Source organism: Lissotriton vulgaris, chromosome 4_1, assembly GCF_964263255.1.
Source record: "Lissotriton vulgaris chromosome 4_1, aLisVul1.2, whole genome shotgun sequence".
Taxonomy (NCBI): domain Eukaryota; kingdom Metazoa; phylum Chordata; class Amphibia; order Caudata; family Salamandridae; genus Lissotriton; species Lissotriton vulgaris.
Genome location: NC_141691.1, coordinates 434897332 through 434923239, shown reverse-complemented (window position 1 = coordinate 434923239; position 25908 = coordinate 434897332). Strand labels below are relative to the sequence as shown.

General features: G+C 43.7%; 1 protein-coding gene across 1 annotated transcript in view; it reads left to right on the top strand.

Moving 5' to 3' along the window:
* DIAPH2 (diaphanous related formin 2) overlaps positions 1–25908 on the top strand; it is a 3821702-nt gene that overhangs the window by 1460286 nt on the left and 2335508 nt on the right. The window contains exon 17 of the mRNA XM_086964614.1: positions 12625–12739. Within this exon, the coding sequence (XP_086820740.1) occupies positions 12625–12739 (115 nt within the window). The remainder of the gene's footprint in view (positions 1–12624; positions 12740–25908) is intronic.

Below are 25908 nucleotides of genomic sequence, written 5' to 3'. Positions count from 1 at the left end.
AGGTTGTGCATTCCGTGTCTGGAGTTTGAGTGGCAAGGCTGGGGGATTCCAGGAGACAGGGCGAGTCAGCCCAGTGGTGATAGAGAGCTGCATCTAGATGGGAGGGAGGAGTTGCACCTGGGACCTGAATAGTGCCGTGCCTTTACTCCACAATGCTGGCTCCACCCCCTGTGGGGCGTCTGATATTTCTGCCCTGCACTGTGAACGGAAAGAAGGAGTCATGTAAACAGAGTGCCCCAGAACTGGTTTGGACAAGGTACAGGCCCCTCTGCCCTCAGAGGACAAAGGATTTTGAAGTATATGTATTGGGACCCTGATCCCAAGAAATTAGATCACTTTTGGACAACAAGAAGAAACCTTTGCTGAGGAGTGGAACCAGAGAGACTGAGGAGAGGAACCAGAGAGACTGAGGAGAGACTATACCCAATTCGAAGTGCTGCTTAGGGGATTGGCCTGCAGTGGTTGCCTGACTGCCAAAGAAAGGAGAGAGGAATTTGTGTACTTTTCATCAACTTGTAAGGATCCCCAAGGGCTTGGAACAGAGCGTGCCTCCTGCTGAAATCACAGGGACAACAGACTTCACCCACCAGCTCCCCAAGAGTTCTCTGGAAGTGCCTGCAGTTGTGCTGGACTTTTTGAGGACTTGCGTGTCGTAAGAAGCTGGAAGCGCGAATCAAGAACAAGAAGCGCGTCGCCGAAATGCCGCTGCCGCTTCACAACACGAAGCGTCTCGCATCAAAGGAGAAAAGGATCGACGTCGCAGCAGACGCCACTGCATCACAGGGAAGCGTGTCGCAAGAGAAGAGGATTGACGTTGCATCAGATGCTACCGCATCTCCAAGAAGCATATCACAGGGCCTGCCGCGGCTCATCGCCGGAGAAGAGATCGACGTCGCAGCAGACGACGCTGCATCACCGGGAAGAGTGTCACAGGGCCTGTCGCGGCTCGCATGGTTGTGGAAGCAGCTCACATCGCCAAGAGAGAGAGGAAAGACATCGCAGCAGATGCAGCCGCACCACTGGGAAGCGCGTCGCATCAAGGAGAAAGCGCCATCTTTATTTCTTTACCAGATCTTCAACTCTTCACTTTCTTTAAGCGTGTAAGGGATTACCGCATCACTTTCCCTGCCCTGCGTGTCACATCTTAAGGTACATTGACTCAATGTGTCGCATTATAAGATATAAAGAGAACTAAGCTAATTCTACCACTTTAAGTACAGTATTGTGGATTTTTGTCGTTTGTGGTCTTGTGTTAAGTCTATATAAAGAATACTTATTTTTTATATAAAACCTGTGTGGTGTCCATCGTTAGTGTCGTCACTTGAATACTGTATGTGTTCACAAATGCTTTACACACTGCCTCTGAGATAAGCCTGTCTGATTGTGCCAAGCTACCAATGGGGTGAGCAGGGTTTTTTTTAGGAGTGTACCCCCTTACCCTGACTAGAGGCAAGGGTCCCTTTTTGTCACAAGTACCCACCTGTGCCAAATAGAGACCCCCAAATCAAACAATAGTTAAATTAAAAGGTGATGCAAGTTGGTTGCTCATTACTCAGCAAATTATTGTGTTCCTATTCCATTTATGTAACTTTGCTGCAGATGTCACAGTCATTTTAGTATGGAGGGACAGGTTCAACACAGGTGGCATGCAGGAGTAGACCCATTGCTGCACAACAACCCCATTACTAAATGTTCAGCACTGGGGAAGTCCATGGCTCAACGATCATAAACATTTTTTCTACTGTCCTTTTTTCTGATAAATAGGGCCTGGTTTATAGGTTGTTGGTCGGGTTACTCCATTATAAACGTGATGGATATTCCACCCACCTTATTACCAGTGGCGTAGGATGTAATGCACTTGTAATAAGATGGACATAATACCAATCATGTTTGTGATGGAGTAACTCTTGTGAGCAATCAAACTCTAAATCAGGTCCCAACTCTTGACTGTGCAGACAGTTATCTCTTCATTCTACGAATATACTGTGGGGTACCTTAATTGATGCAGCAAAATATATATTTTATGCTCCAGTAGGAGTCAAACCCCAATTATATACTAAACCCCAATAATGTACGCTTCTTAATTTTTTCTTTCCTCAGGTAATACAGCTGGGTTGTTCTTGTTGATCTAGTGACAAGAGACCTCGCCCTCTCAGACATTAAACCTATTGGTTAGCTGAGTAAAATTCAAAAAGGAGCTGGGACCTCTCAATAACTGAGTTCTAGATCGAAAATAAGTTTAAAAGATTTATTACATAATTCTTAATGTAGATGATACAGAAAAATGCATAGATTGTCATTAAGGCTCAGATATAGAATACAAAATCAGAAATTAAATTAATTGTAATATATATTTCTAATTATAACAAATAAGATAAATGTAATTAATATAAACACAAAAAAGTGTACATATACATATATTTACCTAAATAGATTTTATTAACTATTATCTTTATTTAATTTATAAACTGTACTAATTATATAAAAATTAAATTAAAACATATATAAATAATTAAAAATATTTAATATATTCTATATTTAATTAACACATTAAACTAATATAAAAAAATAATACATACATTTAATAACAAAAAAAACATTGATAGTTAAAACATTAGATGGCAGGAGGGTAAAAATTACTATTCCCACTCTAGTGAGTGCAACAGTAGGGAAAGCGCTGGATAGCGTAGGGGTAACATTTACTATTCCCACTCCAGTGATTGCAACAATAGGGAAAGCGTTGGATAGCGTAGGGGTAAAAATTACTATTCCCACTCCAGAGAGTGCAACAGTAGGGAAAGCGCTGGATAGCATAGGGGTAAAAATTACTATTCCCACTCCAATGAGTGCAACAGTAAGGAAAGCGCTGGATAGCGTAGGGGTAAAATGTACTATTCCCCCTCCAGAGAGTGCAACAGCAGGGAAAGCGCTAGATTGCGTATGGGTAAAAATTACTATGCCCACTCCAGTGAGTGCAACAGTAGGGAAAGCGTAAAATCCCAAAAGAATAAAAAAAAATCAACATTTTCAATTAATTGAATTTCCAATTTTAACATAATTAATATATAAGTATAAATATATTATTAACAAAGATAAAAAATAATTATTTAGCACTATAAAATCCACAACAAATACCTAAAATTAATTACACAATTACATTTAATATTCACAAATTAATTAATGAAAATTCATTTTTTATTATTTATTGATTATACAATTAGTTTCTTACCAGCTTTCACACCATTTACACATATAAACACCACAACGCACACCTACAATTAATTACACAATTACAATTAATAATTACTAATTATTTATTTTAAAAAAATATTTATTTTTAATTAAACAGTTAATTACTTACCAGCTTTCACACCATTTACACATATATACACCACAACACACACCTAAAATAGATTAAACAATTTACATACTTAATTACTAATTAACTAATTTAAATTAACAATTGATTATTAAACTATAATTAATTAATAAATAAACACATTAATTAATAAATTAATTTTACATAATTAAATTACTTCCCACCCTATTTCCCTATAAACCCACAACCCGCTACGGAACTAATAACGCAAAATTAAACTTAAAATAAATTAATAGGTAGAAAAATTCTAAAACATATAATAAAATGACAAACAATTCTTATTAAAAACACTAAATTACTTAACATTATTAAAAAATTTATATTTTTGTAAACTATATTTATTACAACGATATTTTTGTAATCAATATTACTTACCTGTCATTCGATATTCTTGTCATCTATATTTTTGTGGTCGATATTTCTTCCAAACGATATTTCTGCGGCGATAATTTTGTCCCAAGATATTTCCCCGTCCATAATACTGCTCTGCACCGTTTTCATACTCATCTAATGCTTAAATAATTAGCAAAACTGAAGATTTGGCATGGCATGATTACGATCACTGTGACAAAGTAAAAGCAACTTTTCAATAATTCAACTCTTACCACTAACCCATTTTTTGAGGTTAAGGAAATCTTCTGTTTGCCTTTTCAGCCACTGCACTCTGGACACTACAGTACATTTCTCAAGCAGGGCCCACGCTATGGGAGACTTATATGTATTAAGAAGGAATGTTTGGGCCTGGCATAAAGTTTATTTGGTTTTATTGGCAGTTTAAAACTGAACACACACAGACTGTAATGGCAGGTTTGAAGTTGGCGCGGGCAGAGAACTCCGCTCTGCCAGCGGAGTTTGCGGAGATTTGCCTACTCCGCGTTCTCCGTGGAACGCAAAGTAGGCATATCTCTGCACACTCCGCAGCAGAGAGATGTTGGCCAGCCCCTGCCTCCCCCCTTTTAAAAATTAAATAGACATTAATTAAAACAGTAAATAAAACATTTACCTATACTGCGACCTCTTCTGTCTGCCCTCCTCCTCTTCCTCGCGTCTTTCTCCTACGTTGTGTGATCTTGCACTTGCCTCATTTCAGGAGTATCTTCCTGTAGACCTCTCAATTCGCTCAAAGATGTTTTCATTGAATCTATGAAGAAACAATTAACAGTATTTTGATTCTGTATTGTATCAATTGCAACTTAATCATTTTCATTTTCCTCTTCCTGTAAGGAACAATATCTTGCCATTTGGTCTATATATCTGTTTCCCAATGTAACTGCTAGGCTAATGGGCTGTGCACTTAACAGAGGCTATCTATTTTGTTTTTTTAATTGATACAAATAAATCCAATATATACATCCTATTTTTATAGGAGCTCCTGAGGATGTCATAAGCCCTCTCAGAGACAATAGCTAAGCATAATCATGAACACCACCAAAACCATACTGGCTATCAGTGTAGATTGTCCCATTCAAATGCTCAGAAAAGCAGCAAGCTTTCATTAAGCCAATCAAGTCTGCCACTTGCGCTGAAGCTATATTTGACAAAGAGGATGCTACAACTTGGACTTCTCTTCCTGAGCGGGTTTGGAACTTCCACAGAAAGAACTGTAGAATGCGTAGCCCCTCTATTAATCGGAAAGGAAACAGGATGGCCATTGACTTCTCTGTCAATATATCAGCCACTTTGTTCATCCTCCAGGACGGTTCCCCGCTCAGGCAACCTCATTGTAAATTACTTACTGCCATTTCATAATACAAACTCATTTTAATGTGTTGGTACCTTGCATTATATGGCATTTTATTTCTCATGTTTTGTTGCAGTACTGGAGCTATTTGCATGAACATTCAAAATGATTTCTGATTTTGCACATTCTGCTCCGAATTCAGAATATTCAACATCATATAACCGCCCTGTTTCTGTGGAATTTGTTCTGAATTTACCTGAATCCTACTGGAGTTTGTTGAATCTCTACTTTCCAATGTCCAATACTCCCACAAAAATCGCACCCTGTATTCTTTTTCAACATTTCAACATTCACATTCGTCCTGTCACTTTTACCACCTTGCATTACCCTTATTCATTCCTTTAACTCCACTTCGCTCAAAATTCATATTTGAACCCATTTGATTCTACAACCTATTTTAAAACAGTCTTGTCTGAGCAATTATCATCTTCTTCTTTCCTTCTTCTGCTTTGCCTCAAATTAATCACTACTATTTTTGGCTAACATTAAAATCTCATCTATCCCATTATCGGCCAACACTCTGCTGAATATGATTACTAATCTCCAGACTCAATCCATTCACTGAAGCAGAAGCAAAACCGCTAACTCCATTTTTCAAAGGACATTTAACTGTGCTATGTTTCATGTAAATATGCATCAACCTTTCATAACTGGAATGTGGTGACTCCTTAGGCTAGTGTTGTTCTCAAATCTTATGCCAATTTAAATCTTTTTCAGGAGCTCGCTTTTCCAACTACACAATCACAGAATTATATTTGTTGGCTTTTTCTGTAGTTGTTCATTATTAGAACCAAGACTAGCTGGTTCTTGTGTCGCCCGTCGAACAACAACCTTACATTCGAGCCACAAATCTCCAGGGACTACAATTCCAAGCAACAAATTTGAATCAGTCCATAACTTCGGAGGATTTTGTGTCCATGTATGTATTTCATCATACCACTTTGCTGGGTTCTCTTCCAACATTAAGTATATGCACCCCCTTGGGGGTGATACAAATCACTCCTTGTCCATGAGACCTTCTCAAAATTCTCCCCATGAAGTTTCCTTAAAGGAAACTCCATACCTCGGGATCACATGCAACATTTCTCCCCTTTCCCTCCATCACTTTTGTTCTTTTTTTATTTGCCGTACCTTTCTTTCATCTCTCTGGATATTTTCTCAAGTCAATCCAATCCCGTATTTTCTCAATTTAATCGTTAATATGAGCCCTTAAGGTAATCAGGCCTATTTGTTTAATGTTATCTTGTGTTAAATCCATTTTAAAATTTTATTTCACATTTTTCGTTTTGCTAATATCTAATTCGGAAGCTAGTTCTTCCAATTTATCATGTGCTTCATCTCATATCAAATACCTAATTTCATCTGCATTGTAAGTCCCTTGCACAATTTTACCAAATTCTATTTTCAAAATTTCATTACTCATTATTTTAGGCTGCGGCTCTACAATCACTGTTCTCACAGGAGTAATGAGAGTCTCTATTTCTGGCAGCCCATTTCCACTTGTAAAACTTATAGATTTATCATCAATATCCTCATCCTCCTTTTCTATTTTCTCGTTATCCTGCTTTTTATTTTCAGTAGCTATAGAAGGGAATTTCTTGCTCTGATTTTTGATGGTAGTCTTTGCATTTTTAGGCAACTATGCAATCCCAGGGGTGCTAGGCTTTACTAGAGCTACTAGTACGACATACGAGCTCTGTCATAACTTTCATCAGACCAGTTAGTTCATGGAGGAACTTAAACATAGTAAACAAAAGGTTGGGGAGCTTGGAATGAATATAGAGGGTGCATTTGTGAACCGCCTCAGATGGCTAGTGATACTGATTCGGAATAAAGGGAGGAAGGGATGGAAATTCGGGAAGCGGGGTGGAAATAATAAAACTGCGCCATGAATGTATTGATGTTACCTCTTTGAAATGCTCTGCTGTATCTACTTTGATTCGCCTTTTTAACCTTGTCCTATTGATGTATGCACTGAAAGCCTTGGAAAGGCCCATTGTTTACTTATATAACAATAAAATTGTTTCTAAAAAAATAAATTAAAAAAAACATAGTAAACAAAAAGCAAGGCAACTACAGTTAAAATAGCAGCAACAATATGGAGGTAACAACAAAAGGTGTCACAAAACACTGTTCATCTCTCCTTTTAAGCATCTGCAACTCGGGCTAAATAGCATTTCCTAAGCAGCATCTAAACACATGAGATTGCATTTTATTTTAGAAACAAGGGCTTGCTGATAGGAAATATGATTACCACCTGTGGTAAATTGCATTTCATTTGAAATGTGTCAGATAAAAAGGAATATGACCTATTCAACTTGTTCCCACTCAACTTATGCCTAGTAACATACATGGTAAAAGCAACTATTTAAACAAAGTCAACTCAAAATAATTTTCAAACATTACTATTAGTGGTTGCTTATTGTGTATCTCTCCTGAAGCTTTATCTAGTGTGAATAGCAAGTTAATTTACTCCCTCCATAATAAAGATCTAACTCAGAAATGTTCAAAACATGATTACTGTGCGGACACCAGAACTAGACACTGACTCGGACTCCAGCGCGCCGACGGGGGTAGGAACCAATAGACGGTCTACTCTAGACATGGGGGGGGGCAGCATGTGAGATGATCTCCGACTTTCGGGATAGCCATGATGTTTAATGGTATTGATGATGTAATAGCGTGTATAACACTTATGCACTAGGGTAGTATTTTGCTAGCATTTATTCTTAGTAGCAGCGCTGGCGGCAGGGGTGGGGGAGTAGAGGGAGTTAGATGAGGAGGGTGAGCCTGTACTTAGTGTTGGATGAAGACTTGGAGCCCGAACTTCAGTCATAGAGGAACACTGAATGGGGGGGGCCTAGACATTACAGCAGCAGGGCCGGTATATGGATATTGTGACATTGATCCCATTTACGTAATTGATTTGTTAGATTGCTGGACAAATGTCAATGTTTCCTTGTTGCTGAGTGTCGGGCACTATGTACTTATGACAGCCCTTCCTTATGTTCGTTTTGTGTTTTAAAACAATAAAAAGATTAAAAAAAAAAAAAAACATGATTACTGTGGCACTTGTAAAGGACCTTAATTTAGGGTCATACATTTCCAGTAATTAAAAACATACAACAGGTGTCCTAATCCTGAGCTAAATTATTAAAAAACAGTAGCATCGCAGCTTCATTGATACTTACACTAACATCACCAACTAGATACTCGTCAGAAGAGTTTTAACCCAACACATGCTACTGAGACAGCATTTTTTAATATATCATAAAGATCAAAATATTAGCAGAAACTATTCATGTAGGAATTCTAGTCCTGCTTTACCTGTCTCCATTGATTGACACTGTAGCCACTGCACGCAAATCGTCAGATAAGTTTCAGTAGCTAGGATAAGCGAATCCTGCTTGAAATGGTTTGAGTCCTTTTTAGAACACTGCGTTTTATTGGTGAAGATAGTTCAATTTTTCTTCACCAGTATTACCCTGTAATGCAGAGCCTCTGTGGTAACCTCATCACCATTCAATGTGAAAATAAGGCTTTTATTTTTGTCTTTCAGAGATAGGATCTTTGGCATCAAATATGGATGCCTCGCCGTGGCGTATCTGATCAAATCTAATGCTGCTAGTGAAATGAGAATAACTGAATGTGTGACATCATGGAGGTAGAGGAGTGAGGAAAGGTGTCTTTTGACCTTTTGATTTATCCTATAAGAGAGAAGGTCAAGAAGTCTTCATCGGGTAGTCATTACTTTCTGATTGAGACTTTCAGCTTTCCAGATTTTGGGATTGTTGATCTTCTGTCCTAAAAGGATGCCCCAGACTGATAGATCCTTGGGAAAGCCTAAGTGCCCTGATTTAATTGCATCCTCCATAGCCCAATAGATGTCACTAAAATGAATAGAGCTTGTTGGTGTGATTTAGATCACTGATGTAAGAGAATTCATTGTTCTGTTAAACTTTTTTTTTTTAAACAAAATGTATTGTTTTTTTCTTTGTTCTTTTCACTTTGTTTCTGTTATCATAATGTTTCACGTTTAATACAATCATTGGTATACATTCTTGTGGAAGCTTTCACGTCGACAATCCAACATAGTTGCATATAAGGAGCTATGGATGCCTTGGTGTCCCCTTTGGCACCCACAAAAGAGCATGCAACATGAAGCAGTGATAATAACAAGAGAAGAAATGTTATACATGGTATCTTTTCCACATGACAGGTGGTAAACTATTCTCCAATTGCAGAATTAAACTAACACCCATTCCACTGCCCCCCCTTCCCCTATGGATCCCACCCCACTACCCGGGCTCCAACTATGTTATACAGAGTCTTACTGTTGTTGTTTGTCCCGCATCACTTAACGTTCTATATTTTCAGCCACTACTTACACAAAAACAGGAGCTTTGAGCTGCACATAGTCCTCCCTTGTCGTTGCCACTCACTGCCTATTGAGTACTTGAAGCGTCAAAGGGAGTATCCGGTGCGTTGTTCTTACATGTGTCAACCATTGTATCCCAGTCTAGAGAGATCACGGTTTTCCTGATTCCTCTTGCCTCCTCCCTACGCAGCGCAAAGCTTTCTGCCCCTTCCCATCTGATCAATTCGCTTTGCCACACATATAATGTTGGAGCTCTGGCTGACTTCCAACGCATGGTGATGGCTCTTTTTGCCACAATAAGCGCCAGGTCCAGAAAGCGTAACTGAACCTTTATGGACTTCTTATGTCTGCGGATACCCAGTAAGCATTCCATCGCCGACCCCTCTATTGATAGATGAGTGATGTCTGTAATCGATTTCTGGACCCCGTCCCAGTAGTCCCCAAGGTGCGGGCAATCCCATAACATATGAAGGAGACCTGCCTCAGGCTTTTTACAGCGGGGTCACTGATGGGCACCGGACGGATACATTTTCTGGAGCCGGCGCGGTGTCAGGTAAGCCTGGTGGACAATCATACATTGTATAAACTTAACTTTTGCGTTACGCGGTATCTTAAGTGGGTATTCCAATATGGCTAACCACTCCTTGTCTGTCAAGTCCCGCCCCTCCTCGCTCGCCCACTGCGCCCGGGTAGTGTCCAAAGGAATTTCAGCATGCTTTTGGATACTACTATAAAGCCTTTTTTTGAGATGGCTGCCTCGTCCCATATAATAAAGGGCTTTAATCAACTCATTTACCTGGGGTTCCTTCCTCTGCGGGGCCCACTGACACTTCACATAATGTAGCACAGCAGCGTGTGTGACATATAGAATATTTAGTGCTCCCATAATTTGCGTGAAGGTGTCATGATCCATAAGGGATCCTTCGCTAAACAGTGCTCCAACAGTCACCCTCGACTCTAGCCAAGGCTCGAGCGCTTGTGACATCAGCCTTCCGCTCGCTAGGGGTATACCCACCAGTGGGATGTTATCAGCATACAGATCTCCCCTAGCCATATATTTCAAGGCCTTCTTCCAACACTGCAGTGCTGTGTGTAGTAGAGCAGGCAATGCTGGAGAGGGCTTCGCCTGTGGTAAGAGGAGTTTGTGGAGTTTTCCCTACCCTCCCTGTCTGTCGGTGAATCCGATCTCCTGCAAGTTACCGCCTGCCGTCCAATAAGATAACCACTGTAGTTGGCATGCATAAAAATAAGCTCTGAAATCAGGTGCTACCAGGCCTCCCCGTCACGTTGTTAGTTGTAATTTCTTAAGGCTTATACTGCGGCGGCCCGCCCCCCAAATGAGGTCAATCAATAATGGGTCTGGTAAGTTAAAAATGCTGGCAGGTACCAGCAAGGGCAGGTTCGTGAAGTAATATAAAAGGCGGAGCAGCACCACCATCTTGGACAAGGCCACCCGACCCACAGTTGACAGAGGAAGCGTGGTCCAGAAAGCTATCTGAGGTCGTATACCATGGATGGCTTTCACTAGATTCCCCTCCAGCATATCCGCCGGTGACCGATAAATGTTAATGTCCAAATATTTAAAGGTGTGCGGAGCCATTGGTATTGTGAGCTCCCCAAAAGCAATACTTTCCGGGAGTGTTTGTTCATGAAAGAAAAAGGCACTAGATTTGGAGTCATTAATAGATAGGCCCGAGATCTGGTCAAAATCAGCGAAAATACGAGGAATCGGACCCTGTCCCTCCAGTATGTCCGTGCCATATATGATTAAGTCATCAGCATATGCAGACACCAGGTGTACCGATGTGCCCACCCGTATTCCACAATAAGTAGCCTCAGTTCGTAGGCGGAGGGCCAATGGCTCCAAAGACAAACAAAGAGTATTGGGGATAGGGGACATCCCTGCTGTGTGCCCCTGTAGATGTGATATTCTCTGGAAATGTGTTTCCCGGATCTGACTCTTGCCGTCGGGGCCGTTCTGTTTAGCTTAAACCTTGTTCTCAATATGTAAATAAATATGTATGCATGTCTGTTTGAGGCATATATAGCATGCATCTGACTACAAAGAGTGTGCAAAATCTTATACTGGTGATAACTCCAAGGGGAAGCTGGACACCACCTACTACTGTGGAGAAGTGTGGCTCAATGGTTAGAGCGGCAGACCCTGATGCAGAGGTCTAGCCCGGGACCAGGGTTCAATTCCCCGCCCTTCGGGCGTCTTGAGCTCAAAAATTCCATGGATCTGATCATTCTTGCCTCGGTGCCTATTCCAATCATGGAGTCCCACTCTGCAACTCTGGGCAATAGCTTGCTTAATCTCCACAACGGCCCCCACAACGCTAAGGATGCCTGGCCTCCACCTTGGGGGTGCCCAGGAGTGGACGCCTCACAGGGAAAGCCAGGATGGGTTCCACAGCGGTATTCGTACAAGCGCCTTGAGACCCTTGCGGGTGAGTAGTGCGCTATACAAGTATCAATTTACATTTTACATTTTTACTATACCATCTTTAATGTGGGGAGTTAAATATTCACCCACAAAATGAACTTGTTGGCATGGGACATGGTCCTCAAAGGATGTGTTGGAAAAAAAGGAAGAAAGGAAAGGAAGCACAGAAAGTGGAAGATGGTATGACCAGTAGAAGTGGGATGAGTGAATGGGCTGATAAAAACATACTGCCTTGGACATCTATCACTTTTTAGATCCACTCATAGCATTGGACTGCTCTGCTGACACCCCTTTTAATGATAAAGATGTATTACAATATACGCAGCAAAACTATTTGCTTTCATATAATTAATATGAAACTGTGTTTGTTCTCTGATCTTTAACTTTTTCTATAAATTGCTGTCTTAATTCATTGCTTTTCCATCAACTCCCTTCCTCTCATAGACCACTGTGAGTATATGTTCATAATAAAGTCTTTTCTGCCACATTCAACTAGAAGTATGACTTATTTGGAGCAAACATTTGTGTCCTAATACACCTAGTCTGTTTCAAACCAAACAACACATTTATACCATAGCAATGAAAAACCAGTAACTCCTCTTTATTTGGATGACAAGTAAGTATTTTTGTTTTTTACATTTTATAATTCTAGTAAATAATTTCGGTGATTTATTTTTCAGGTTGACCCACAGGAATTGTCACAGAACAGCTTTTGGGTAAAAGCTAAAGAAGACAAATTTGAGCACCCAGAATTGTTTACAAGGTTGGCCCAGACCTTCTCTACACAAATGAAAGGTAAGTGTGTTCTTTATTTAATTCTTATAAGTTCCAGATTTTTGTATTTTTTTCTTTTGTTTCGCGGATTATGCAATATATTTCACAATAGTTACATTGACATCTCAGCTATATTTTGTGTATTACAATTGGTATGCATACAGCAAGAATAACAAACAAAGAAAAAAAGGACGAAAATCAAAAGATACAAAACATGTGCTATGCAGTACCAAGCATCCACCTACAGGTCAAATACTGTCCGTCAACACACATATTACCATAGTTGAACATTATATTCAACTCTAGGCCACCCACCCCAGAGCCACTAGCTATATCGCATCTGGGTGTTCGCCCAGAAATATTTAGGTTTAGAGGCCTCTGGCAGTTCCTCCGCATATGCACCCAGCTGTTCTCTGCAATAAACCAATTCTTTCTGCCACTGTCCCATCTTGGGTGCTGTTCTGTGGCCCCAGTGTTTTGCAACCTATCATTTGACCAGGCCAAATGTGCAAAATCTGCCCCATCCTCCCCGCATCTCACACATAACTTTGCAGCTTATTCGGTGTATAACACATTTGATGCCGGAATTTGAAATTAATAATTCTAAGATTATAGTGCGCCATGAGGCGGCCTGTCAATGCACAGCATACCACCCAATCTTCTCAGACTAACGGCACTTCCAGCTGTCTATTCCATTTATCTAAGTACATATCTCCCAATTTGGTAATGCCCACATTAGATAGCACAGCCAGCACACCCATCTTGCATGCTACTGAAATATCCGGGTGAGCTGAAATTGGCATAGCCGGAGCGTACAGATTTTCATGTCCTGCACGAACACCCAGGGCTTTACACGCTTTAACCGTGCATGTGGCTGTATCTACCTTTCTCTTGTTCCCCCTGAGTGTTGTGCTGCAGCACCATAGCAGTCAACGGGGTGGGTGTGCGTTATCTGCCTCCACCGCCAGATGCACCAGGTAATGCTGTGGAAAAAAGCAATAGTGGACAAAGTGGGTCTTCACACAGAGATAATATAGTCGCAGATCAGGGGCTTCAAAACTGCCACGTTCAAATGGTCACACCAGTGTTTCCCAGCTGCATCTCGTTTTTGTACCCACCCTAACCAGTCTCACCAAGCATTTACTGCATGGCCTGAAAGATGGCTCTATTGGGTGGTAAGAGGACAGTCACAAACACATTTAATAATTTGGGAAAAATAGTCATTGTGGTAACGGCTATTCGGTGGGAGAGGGACAAAGGGAGGCGTGCCCATCTAGCAACCTCATTGCTTAGTTTTGTGATCACTCATCCATAGTTCATGCTAATCACAGTTTTGGGGTCTCTGCACCCAGAACCCCAAATAGCGCGCAGGTCCACTTGACCAGACCAACGGACACTCCAACGCCAGCTCCCTTGTGCACTCGGTTAGGGGAAACACCATAGACTTACTTCAGTTAATACTAAGGATTGAGTATCTTTCGAAGCGAACATACTCTCTCAGCAGGGGATCCCAATGCAGCGCAGGTTCCCTCACATACAATAGCATATCATATGTGTATAAGGAAATAGCAAGTGGGCGCCGCCTGAAGCCCAGAGCTGCAGCAGCATGGCCCTGCCTTGTCTTGCAGGCCAAGGGCTCCAGCGCCAACGAGAATAGCATTGGGGACAAAGGACATCCCTGCCTAGTTCCTCTACAGTTAGCGATAGGATCAGAGACCACCCCATCTACACGCATCCTAGCCGCAGGGCCAGTATATAGGAGATGTACCCATTTCAGGAAAAACTGCTGCATTCCTATATGCAAACAAAACAGGTGATGGACCGAATGTGGATCAATGTCACACATTCACCCCAGTCCAAAGATCTGGGCCCAACTCCATCGTTTTTTTGCACTCCACACCACCCTGGGCTAGACAATGGCGATATGCAAATCAGCTCTGACCCTGTGCACCATGGGAACAGTCCAGTCCGAACTACAAAAGCCATGTCCTTCCCAGAACGGAATCAAGCATCCGAGGACCGGACCGGTTTCGAGGTAACACCTCTCATCAGCCCGGCTAGCTTGACTCCAGTGGTGTGGAGTGCCTGGGACCCACGTCTGGGCATCCCCAGCGCACTTAGGGCGGCAATTGCAAACAAAACAGGTGATGGACCGAATGTGGATCAATGTCACACATTCACCCCAGTCCAAAGATCTGGGCCCAAATCCATCGTTTTTTTGCACTCCACACCACCCTGGGTTAGACAATGGCGATATGCAAATCAGCTCTGACCCTGTGCCCCATGGGAACAGTCCAGTCCGAACTACAAAAGCCATGTCCTTCCCAGAACGGAATTCCAAAGATCTGGGTCCAAATCCATCGTTTTTTTGCACTCCACACCACCCTGGGTTAGACAATGGCGATATGCAAATCAGCTCTGACCCTGTGCCCCATGGGAACAGTCCAGTCCGAACTACAAAAGCCATGTCCTTCCCAGAACCCATTCCTATATGCTGCAACGCCACAAACATATTCTCCCAGCGAAGCGAGTCGAAAGCTTTAGCCATGTCCAACAGTAAAGCAGGGGCTGGAAGCTCAGGGTCCAGCTGATGCAGCACAGCAAATATGGTTCGTAAATTATGTGTTGTGGATCTTTTGGGTACAAACCCCGATTGATCCAGGAGGACCAGATTTGCAATGAGACTGCAGTTTGTTACCAATTATTTTTGCTAATATTTTAGTGTTAATGTTTATCATAGAGAGTGGTGTATATGACTCCCATCTATTAGCTATTTTGTCTGGCTGTTACAGTGTCACAATGGGGGCCTTACGCAGGGGGGGGAAGCATGCCTTTCTCGTATGCTTCAGCGTAGACCTCCAGTAGCCTGGGGGCCAACTAGTCCACATGCACTTTATAAAATTCACACAGCAGTCCATCCAGGCCCCGCCACCTTATCATTAGGGAGCAACACTATGGCCTCATTAACATCTTCCACTGTCCAGGGCTGCGTGAGGTACTCACGTTGGCCCAGAGATAACCAGCCCAACGCTATGTGGTTTGAGAATTCAGATTCTGGGATGGGAGGTCCGGCCCACAGAGATCCAAGAATAACCTCTCAAACTCCTGACCAATCTCTGGTGTGGTATGTCGTGTCTCAAGGTTGTTGTCCAAGATTTCGACAATGTGGTCCTGTCCCACCAACGTTCGCAGCTTGCTAGCCAAGGAGCGACTCGACCTACCCCCTCACCATATCGCCACACAGTCCATCTCCTGGATCAATGTTTCGCTTCATGCTCGGCCACTTCGTCATATTCTGATATTAAATCACTCCTTTGGGTCAATAGTGTAGGGGCGGGCGCACGTTCATATGCACTTTCAAGGTCACGTATTTTATCCTCCAGCGTGTAGTTCACAATGACTTAAGAACCCCAGCCTATGCACCTATGCATTCCCCGCGAATGGTAACTTTAAAGGCCTTCCATAAAGTCCCAGATCCCTCAAACGTACCCTCCTTTTCGGAGAAATAGTTGGTGATAGCGGACCCAATCGTGATACGGAATACTTGATCAAGCAAAGACAACGGCTGTAAACTCCATTGAAATGCCGGCCTCAAGTGGGCCGGTATGTCCAATTCTAAAAGCACAGGGGCATGATCAAAGAATGTTCTAGCTAGGTGGCGAACCGAAACTGTTCATGAGCCAACCTCCTTGGACACGAGCCAATAGTCCAACTTGAACCACGAGCCATGCACAGTTGATACGAATGTGCACTCCCTGCCACTTGGATTGTGGTTACACCACACATCAGTGAGGCCCTCTTCTTCCATTATCTCACTAATCACCTGTGCAGTATGCTCACCCTGCCATACTGTGTTGGCAGATCTATCCAATTGTGAGTCTAAGTACACATTCAGGTCGCCTCCCCAAATAACCTCTGAAGGGGGCCGTGCTGCTATTCGCCTCCACATATCATTATAAAACACGTGGTCGTCCATGTTGTAGGAATTAACAAACAGTAGTCTTGTATCACCCAAGCAGCCCTGCAACAGGAGCACCCTCCCCTGATCATCTTTTTTGGAATGAGTCAGTGTGAACTGAGTCCCCGTGCTTAGTGAGATGCATTTCCAAGTACGCTAGCACTTTACAACATTTGGGGGGGTGTTATTAAGGCCTCGCACATTCCATGTCAACAATTTAACAGTACCTCCAGGGCCTATCCATTACCTATTTGTGTCCAGCTATTGTAATTATTACAATCATTTCTTACGGCACAAATTGTCAAGAAAGCCAACAGATGGAGCCTGCACTGCACCTATATCAAAACACGTAAAAACATCCCTCTCCCCACCCTCTTCAGCACGCACAACTGCTAAAGCCATCCCAATAACAGATGAACATGACCCAAATACAGAACATAATCCACAAGTCGATGTGGGGTACACCCATGGGGGATCACCAGAGTACAATCAAACCTCCCAGATGTTAGGGAGGCGACCGAACAAAAACATAACATTGCTCATCAGTCTTATAGCTACCAACAGGAGGGCATGTACACATAGGGGTAAATGGGAACATTCTGTTACAATACTTATGCCCCAATGAACGGAAATACAATCAGAGATGTTGAGGAACCAGCATATTCTACCAGCCCCAGCAGACTAGGAATCATAGGTCTCAGTCCGTGGCAGTTGCTCCCGGCCATATATTTCAAATGTAACATCCAAATACCATGGATGGCACAAGCGGATCAGCACCCCTCAGTCCTCTTCGTCTTCATGGGCACCAGAAGTGTCACTCTGGGTTTGTTTGAGTGATTTGGCATGGTCCATAGCAGCTTTGGGGCTAGTAGTAGATCTTGGCCTTACCCTCTGTACCAATATGTATCGTGGCTGGGTATAGCATGGTGTACGGGATGTTCTCTGTCAGTAGCAGTTTCTTAACTGGCTGGAATTCCCACCTCGAGGCCTGAACCGTCGCAGTAAAATCCGGGTAGAAAGCCAGTTCACTTCCCTGAAAGTTTATGGTGCCTTTTTCACAGGATAGACGCAGGACTGAATCACAATCTCTGTAATTGAGCAGGCAGGCAAAAATTGACCTCAGAGGGGAGCCCGGCGGTGGGCCGGCCTGTCGCCAGTGATCGATGGGCCCTCTCCACAACCAACATCATTGACAAGTTGTCCGCTCCAAAGATCTCCCAGAGCATTTCTTTCACGTAGAGTTCTAGTCTCCCTGTGTTGGTGATTCCGGCAGGCCTGTGTTCCTTAGGTTGTTGCACCTTGACCCAGCCTCAAGATCCTCGTTCTTCGCCTGGATGACTGCAAGCACCTTTTCCATGTAGAGGGTTTTAGAGGAAGTGCTTTACAGACTATCCTCCTCATCAGAGATGCGCTTTTCAGCTTCTCCCAGTCTAGCGCCTTGTTTGTCAAGTTTCGCAGACATGTTATCCATTCTGAGATTGAGGGCATTGGTCTTGCCGTCAATGGATTGCAGGCTCCTTTGCATGGCGAGGAGGGTTGCCCAAAGTGACAGTGTGCCCACGGGCGAAGCGTCGAGCACCGAGTCCGTGGTTGATCTCTGCTTCAATTTCCCTGGTTTATGCTGCTCGATAGTGAGTTGAGGTTGATTCTTATCTGTTTTACCCATATTGTTCGTGTGTGCCACTGTTGCCCCCGCGAACCCAGTCCTGCCAATAGGCTATGTACATGCCGCTCTCACAGCTCTAGCATAACACAAACAACAGCAGGAGTCCCGACCAGGCACAACAGCTTTCCCACTGGCACTATATACTGTCTAGGTGACCCTTGATTGCAGACCCTGCGCCCAATTGCAGTTCAGTGAAGTCACAGCGCCCATGCTACTGAATACGCGCTGGGTTGGGGTCCGGCAGGTGATTCCCACTAGGCCCACGTTGGCACCTGTTGATTTACCTATTGTGGGCACACAGGAGACCCTGTGACAGCACACACAGCGCAAGCCACCAGCGCAAGGACAAGTGCAATAGTACTTCAAGTGAGTCTGCAAAGCAGAGATAAGTATCTTCAGTGGCCCTCGCCGTGCGCTAGACCAAGCACTAACCTTTGGGTTCAAGTCGAGGAATCTCGGTGTCCCCGCAGGAGCAGCTGCAATGTTCCGGGCCTCCCAGCCAGCACATTCTCTTCCAGGCGAGGGTTCAAACGGTCACCACCATCATCCAGTGGGGCCGGCCTTTCAACAGTGAGCACCTGCCAATTACAATGACGCATCCTTTGCTTTCACTGGAAAACTTAATCCCCTCAGCCGCAGCACTGCAAAAATTTTCACAGGACACAGCGCAGGAAGCAAACTGGAGCACAGCTCTCTAACCACTGGGCTGGGCTGCTCGTTACTCCAGGGGGCCTCCACGGGCCTCGGCCCCATACCCACGGCAGGTCACACCTACCGCGTCTTCACATGCAATCAGCACTCAGCAAGTATGGCCGCTCGTGCAGGCTCACAGCTCACTCGCGCCCGCGGAATATTGCGGCAGTTACCCCGCTCTTCTGTAAACAGCAGGGGTCTCAGTCAGGTCTCACGGCCACCAAAGTGCACACAGGGTCCCAGCAGCAGGGATCGGCAGTGCGGGAAGACCAGCAACTTGCTATGCCGCCGCAGCTACGGATCTAGCCTCCTCAGTGCAGTTGCGATGCATCCGGGCCTCAACACAGTCAGACGATCCCAGGGTCGCCGACAAGGGACCCCGGCCCACACAGGCCCATGCAGCACCCTCCACAGCTGCTCCACTCACCCGCTACCTGCAGGAGCCTCCGTCAGTTCACACAGCCACCATTTGGCATTCAGGGGCGCAGTAATGGCAGATTTGCAGGCAATTCGTCACACCGCAGTCATGCAGCGACAATGTCCTCCCAGACTTGGCGCAGGATGTGCAGTTTAGAGCAGGATATTAGTCGGATGGCTTGTTCGGCCGCAGAGATGCACTAACGCGCAGCCATCTTGCTGTGTACCCACTAGCACCCCCCCCCATATTCTTGTATTAAGGCTGTAATTTGCAATATACAGTACTGTTTTCTGAAAGCAACTTTGTTTTGATTTCATTCTAATGTGTGTTTTTGGAACAGTTTGTCTGGTTCAGTCCTTTTTCTGTTCCTGAGCTGTGGTGTTATTTTTTTGTAAAGTTTGAAAACATCAACTCATCAAATAAGTTTTCATTTTAGCTGCACACGGTTGTTTGTGACAGAGAGGAGCAATGGCTCTCTCACAGTGTTTAGAGGTTAGTAGGAGGACGTTCGCCTTTATTTTATCTACTACCCTTTTGCGTTTTTTGTCTTCCATATACTACTCTGGTGTTACTCTTCTTCTTCTATCAACTTTTCAGTTCACCTCCTGCTTCAGCTACTCAATCCTACCCATGTCTTTGTCACAATTATTTCTCTACACTGGGTGCCCTTGCCCTCCTCATTACATATTACACTTTCTCTCTGCATGTTATGACTTTTGCTATTTGTAGCACCAATTTCCGCTATACTGAACTTCTTAGTCAGTACAAGAAAGCCATTCTAGACACAAAGAAAAACTATTTCTCCTCTAAAATCCAACTCGCGGAGAATCGGCCAAGAGAAATTTTTTCTATCATCCAGGATCTTGCTTTTTCTGACAGAACTTCACTCAAGCCATCTCCCTCCCAAACACTATGTGACTCGCTCAATCACTTCTTCCTGGACAAAATCAATAAAATCAAAAGTAACATTCCTCCTCCATCCCAGACCTTCACCGACCCCACCCGTCCTCTAGTCACGGCACACCTGGACTCACTTCCCTCCCTCTCGACTGACTCATTCCTCTCCATTCTCCCGTTGGTTAAGTCCGGCTCCCCGCTGGACCCCTGCCCCGCCTACATTCTAAAGCAGATTTACACTTACTGCCCTTCACCACCTTTAGCGCTCCTAAACAGCTCGCTGGCTCAGGGCATCGTCACCCCTGCACTCAAATCGGCAGTGATTGTTCCGATTCTAAAAAAACCTGGAGCAGATCCCTCCGATCCAGTCAACTTCCGCCCAATTTCCCTCTTGCCTTACCTGTCCAAGGTATTGGAACGACACGTGGCAAAAACCCTGAGCGAGTTTGTGGAAAGTCATGGTGTGTTGGCTCCAAGACAGGCCGGCTTCCGCCCGGCCCACTCAACTGAGTCCGTTATAACATCAGTTCTGGACAACCTCCGACAAGGAATGGATACCAATCAACATCAGGCTCTGGTCCTTTTAGATCTCTCCGCCGCATTCGACACGGTGGATCATACCATCTTACTTTCACGTGTCGAAGCGGCGGGAATCAGAGGAACAGCCTTACTTTGGTTATCCTCCTTTTTGAGCGGCCGGACTCAAGCGGTTCGTCTGGGAGAGTTCTCTGCGGAATTTCAACCCATACAGTGTGGTGTCCCCCAGGGTTCCTCTTTGTCCCCCTTTTTATTTAACCTCTACATTGCCCCCCTCATCTTTGCTTTACAGCAACTGGAGGTCTCTGTGTACAATTACGCAGACGATCGCCAGCTCATTTTTTCCCTCTCCTCTACCCCGGAGTCCGTGTCCAAAGTCCAGTCCATTATGATCTTCATCCAAGACTGGATGAACTTCAACCACCTGAAGCTCAACCCCGATAAAACGGAGTTGGTGCTGACGGGTGGTTGCTCCAGCCCTTGGACCTCCTCCTTCTGGCCCCCCTCACTAGGTTCCCCTCCCACTCCTGTATCCTCTGTCAAAACTCTTGGATTTAAAATTAATAATCAACTCTCCCTACATTCTCAAGTTTCTGCTGTGGTTTCTTCAGCCTTCCTTTCACTTAGGACTATCCGCAGAGTCTCTCGATTCTTCACCCCAGACGCGCTCAAACTAATTCTTCTAGCCATGGTAACATCTCGCCTTGATTATGGCAATATCCTCTACCATGGCATGCCCAACTACCTCATGAGACGTCTCCAGCTCGTTCAAAACCAGGCCGCTCGGCTGGTTTTTAACCTTTCTAAATCACACCATGTTACCCCACTTCTCTCTTCCCTTCACTGGCTCCCTGTCCGGCAACGCGTCTTATTCAAGCTCGGCTGCACCATTTTTAAAGCCCGGACAGGCTCCGCCCCTTCCTTCATTAACTCGGCCATTCAATCCTATACTCCCTCACGTGATCTCCGATCCGCTTCTCACCACCTTCTCCTGGTTCCCCGCTTCAAACGGAAGAAGTGGGGTGGTTCAAAATTTGCTACCACAGGTCCAACCTTCTGGAATTCCCTCCCATTGCCCCTCAGAACCTGCACCCAGTACCCCCTCTTTCGTAGAGACCTCAAGACTTTCCTCTTCACCCAAGCCTTCCCATCCTAAATGCTCAACTTTTTCCCCTTTCCGACACACTGAGTAGCAGTTGCCAGTGAGGGCCAAGAAACCGCCAGGTGTACGAGCGCTATACAAATCCTTTCAAATTCAAATTCAATGATGACATGTTGGAGGGGAACCACTGGTTCTCTCAGGAATTAGTCCTGGAGAGGGCTGCTTGTAAAAAGCTAGAGAGAGCCTGGCGTTGACATTATCTAGAAGATAAAATACACTATAAAGTGGCTCTTAACATGTACCACAAAAACATAAAAAGATCACGCTGCACCTTTTACGCTCAATGTGTCAGAGAGGCCGACAATGATGGCAAGGAGTTCTTTAAGATTGTTTCCAAAGAACTCCTAACCCTAAAACCGAATCCTCGCTCCCAGAGTCCAACCAAGTCTGATGCGTGGGACTAAGTGATTTTTTTCAAAGAAAAGATCTCCAAAATCCAGGCTAACCTGGGGAGTTCTGATACAGTGGTTTCTGCCCCAAAACCTATAGACACTACAGTGCCTTCAGTAGAAACAAAGCAGACACTTTTGTTTACCACCTACAACAGTGGACTTGAAGGAGCAGTTTGCTACCTGCATATCAAGATCTCCTGCGGATCCACTCCCATCTCATATTCTAATGTCTGTAGCTGAAAATATTGCCCTGATTTATCAGGAACTATTTTCTGTTCCACTCCATTTGGCTGTCATACCGGATTCCTGGAAGAAGGCAAACGTTGTCCACCTCCTTAAAACGGCTAATGCAGACCCAGAAGTACTAGCTTATTTCCATCCATTCTCATTGTTGCCTGCAACCACCAAGATTTCAGAAAAAGTGGTAAACCGCCAGCTCACTGCCTTTTTGACCAAGATAAGCTGCTACACCCGTCCCAGTCTGGCTTTCAAGCCCGACATCGCACAGAGACAGCGCTATTAGAAATCTCTGAATATATTCAGATCTGCCTGGATTCCGGTCTCAACTTGGCTTTGGTGCTGATGGACCTATCCATAGCATTTGACACTGTGGACCACAGCACTTGCCACAAAGACTGGAAAACCTAGGTGTAGCAGGCTCAGCCTAAGGATGGCTAGGATCCTTTTTGAAGGAATGAGAGCAGGTAGTTTGGATGAAGCCATGCTCTTCCAAAGCCAGACATTTGAAATGGGGGGGTTCAACAGGGCTCGGCCTTGAGTCCTACCTTTTCAATATCTATCTGTTCCCTCTGGCATTCGTGGTCGAATCTTTTGCCATTTAGATAATTTCCCATGTGGACAATACGCAGTTCCTGCTCACCTATGAGCGGGACTCAGCGCCAAATAAACATTAGTTTTTTTGCTTAAAGACGCTACTCGGCCAGCTCAGGAGGAACTAACTATGGTGCAACTCAGACAAGGCAGAGATCTTGTTGTTTGGGCCAAATCCCCTCCCTGGATGGCCAGGAGCCTGGCCTAATAATGCCCACACAGCTCCCAACGGAGGTGGTAGGAAATCTGGGTATTTTGTTTGATTCGCATCTTTCCATCAGCTCCCAGGTTTCGTTAATTGTAAAATCATGACTTTGAATCCTTTGCCTGCTCAGGAAATGTCTGCACCTGATTCCTCATTAACCTCTTCGCCGCTAATGACAAGGGTAACTCGTCATGGAGTTTCCATTGATTTCAATGGAAATTACATTGAAGTGCCAGAAGGACCATAGCATCCAAGTGGTTAAGCTCAGGTCACAGTGGTCAGAGCCCTGATATTATTGTGGTTGGATTACGTCAATGTTTTGTACCTGGGCATACCAGGGTACTTAATATTATGTCTACAGTCGGGTCAAAATATTGCAGTCCGCCTACTATATAAGTTACCTAAGCACTCGCTAGTATCTCTCCTTCGTGAGAAGCTCCATAAGCTCCTAATGTGCAAGTCAATAATGTTCAAAGACTTAACTCTGACACACCAAGCCCTCCGCAACAAAGGTCCCTCTTACCTGAATGAGAGGATCAATTAATACAAACCAGGGAGATCGCTGCGTTCCAGTCATGGTAGGCTGCTAACATAACCCCGCTTTAACCCCTTCGCTGCTGGCCCGTTTTTGCCGCTGTGCGGTAAACAAATGAACAGGGCGGGCTGTGACGAACCCCAGCCGTCATCAGCACACGAGCACCGCGGAGCGTGACGGCTGGGGTTCGTCACCAGCATGCGAAGGGTTAAAGAGCAACAGACAACATTCCTCCTTAATCTTTAGTGTATTTGGATGCTAGTTGGGTCTTGCCTCCCCTATACCTGCCGTTGATGCCTAGCGCCGGGGCACTCCTGGAGTAGCCGAGCATTATGTAAATAACCCTCAATAATTCATTCATACGTTCAATAAGCAATGATGTCCTGTCCATATTTCCTTACCATTGTGTTGTGTTTCGCAATAAATTCCCCTTATAACTCCCTTTCCTTGGGATTACAATTCTCATACTCTGACCTCTGTCTGCATTGTGTTGAAGCACTCTCTTTTATCTGCATCATTCCTAAATTGTTCCACCAGCCATTATATGTATGTTTACACCTGCTCCTACTTTAATTGACAGTTCTACTTGTGGCTAACAATGGATAAGATTGCACAATTCACCAGGGTCAATTTTATCTTCTTGCTGTCTGTTTCGTTCCATTTGTATTAAGCTATTTAAGGGCTTAGGTGTAAGTGCAATATAGTACCCTGAAGATGAGTGATTATATGAATCTTCATATTGTGATAGGTTTATATTTGTAAATGCTAAGTCTTTACTAAATATAGCTTATATTGTATATTAAAAACTATTTCAGGAGAGAAAATCCCAATTAATGTACAAGCTCCTTCCCTGGTTGTCAATAATAGTGCACCTCATCAGTTTTATTATTTTCTTCATTACCTCAGACACTCACAATCTGGATCCCATATCTCATATAAAAGTGAAACACCTCTAAGGTCAGAATACCAACTAAAATGACAGGGATGCTAAGCCTAAATAAACAACAGGTGTTTAATTACTGTATCTGCATCAAATTAGTTTAACTCCTCACTTGTGAAACAAAAGTAGCCAATTTATTGTACCCTTGAACTGAATTCTGGCCACCAACACCATAATCATGCAGGTCTTAAAGACACAGTGTCTATTGTGATTACCAAGACTTTTTAGTGCAGAGATGGGGTAGTTATGATTTTCCCTATGCAAAATATTTTCCCATTTTGCATAACAGACAATTTTGCATGAATCTTGCCTGTGGAAGGCTGATTTGAGTTTCTCTTGCTAAGATTACTTTTCTACCCGAAACAGACCTTTTCTTCTTCAACCAGTCTCCTGCCAGTATCACATATGACTTTTTGTGCAATATAAACCCTTGCAGAGAAGCGTTAATCGAGATACTGGCAAAATGCAATTCATGTAATATAGATAAGGAGGCAAAATGTATGTGCATTACACAAAGTATTGGAAATGTTACACACCTCTACCGTTTATGTTAATTAAAGTTAATGAATTGGACATCAAAATGTTTTTTCCTCTACAAGGAGAACGTTTTCACAGTGGAGCAAACTACTTCCAAGCACTGGTTTAAAGCGGTGTAGGGATTGTTATCTTTCCTTTTCTGTTTTAGATAACATATCATAACAGGTATATTTGAAGAGAATACCAAACGAGAGCTATTAGTGGTATTGTTAGATACTGGATATTTATGGTAACCTAACTCAGTGGTACTCATTTTGTTGATCACAGATAGTACAAAGGCTGAGTGGATTCACAAAAGATTCGAATCTGTCACCAATTTGCCAAACACAAAACCAAAGAGTGGATGCATAATTTCACTGAGTTCCAAAAATAAATGTGTGTGTAAACGTGGGGTATTACAAACAAAATATTAATTTATT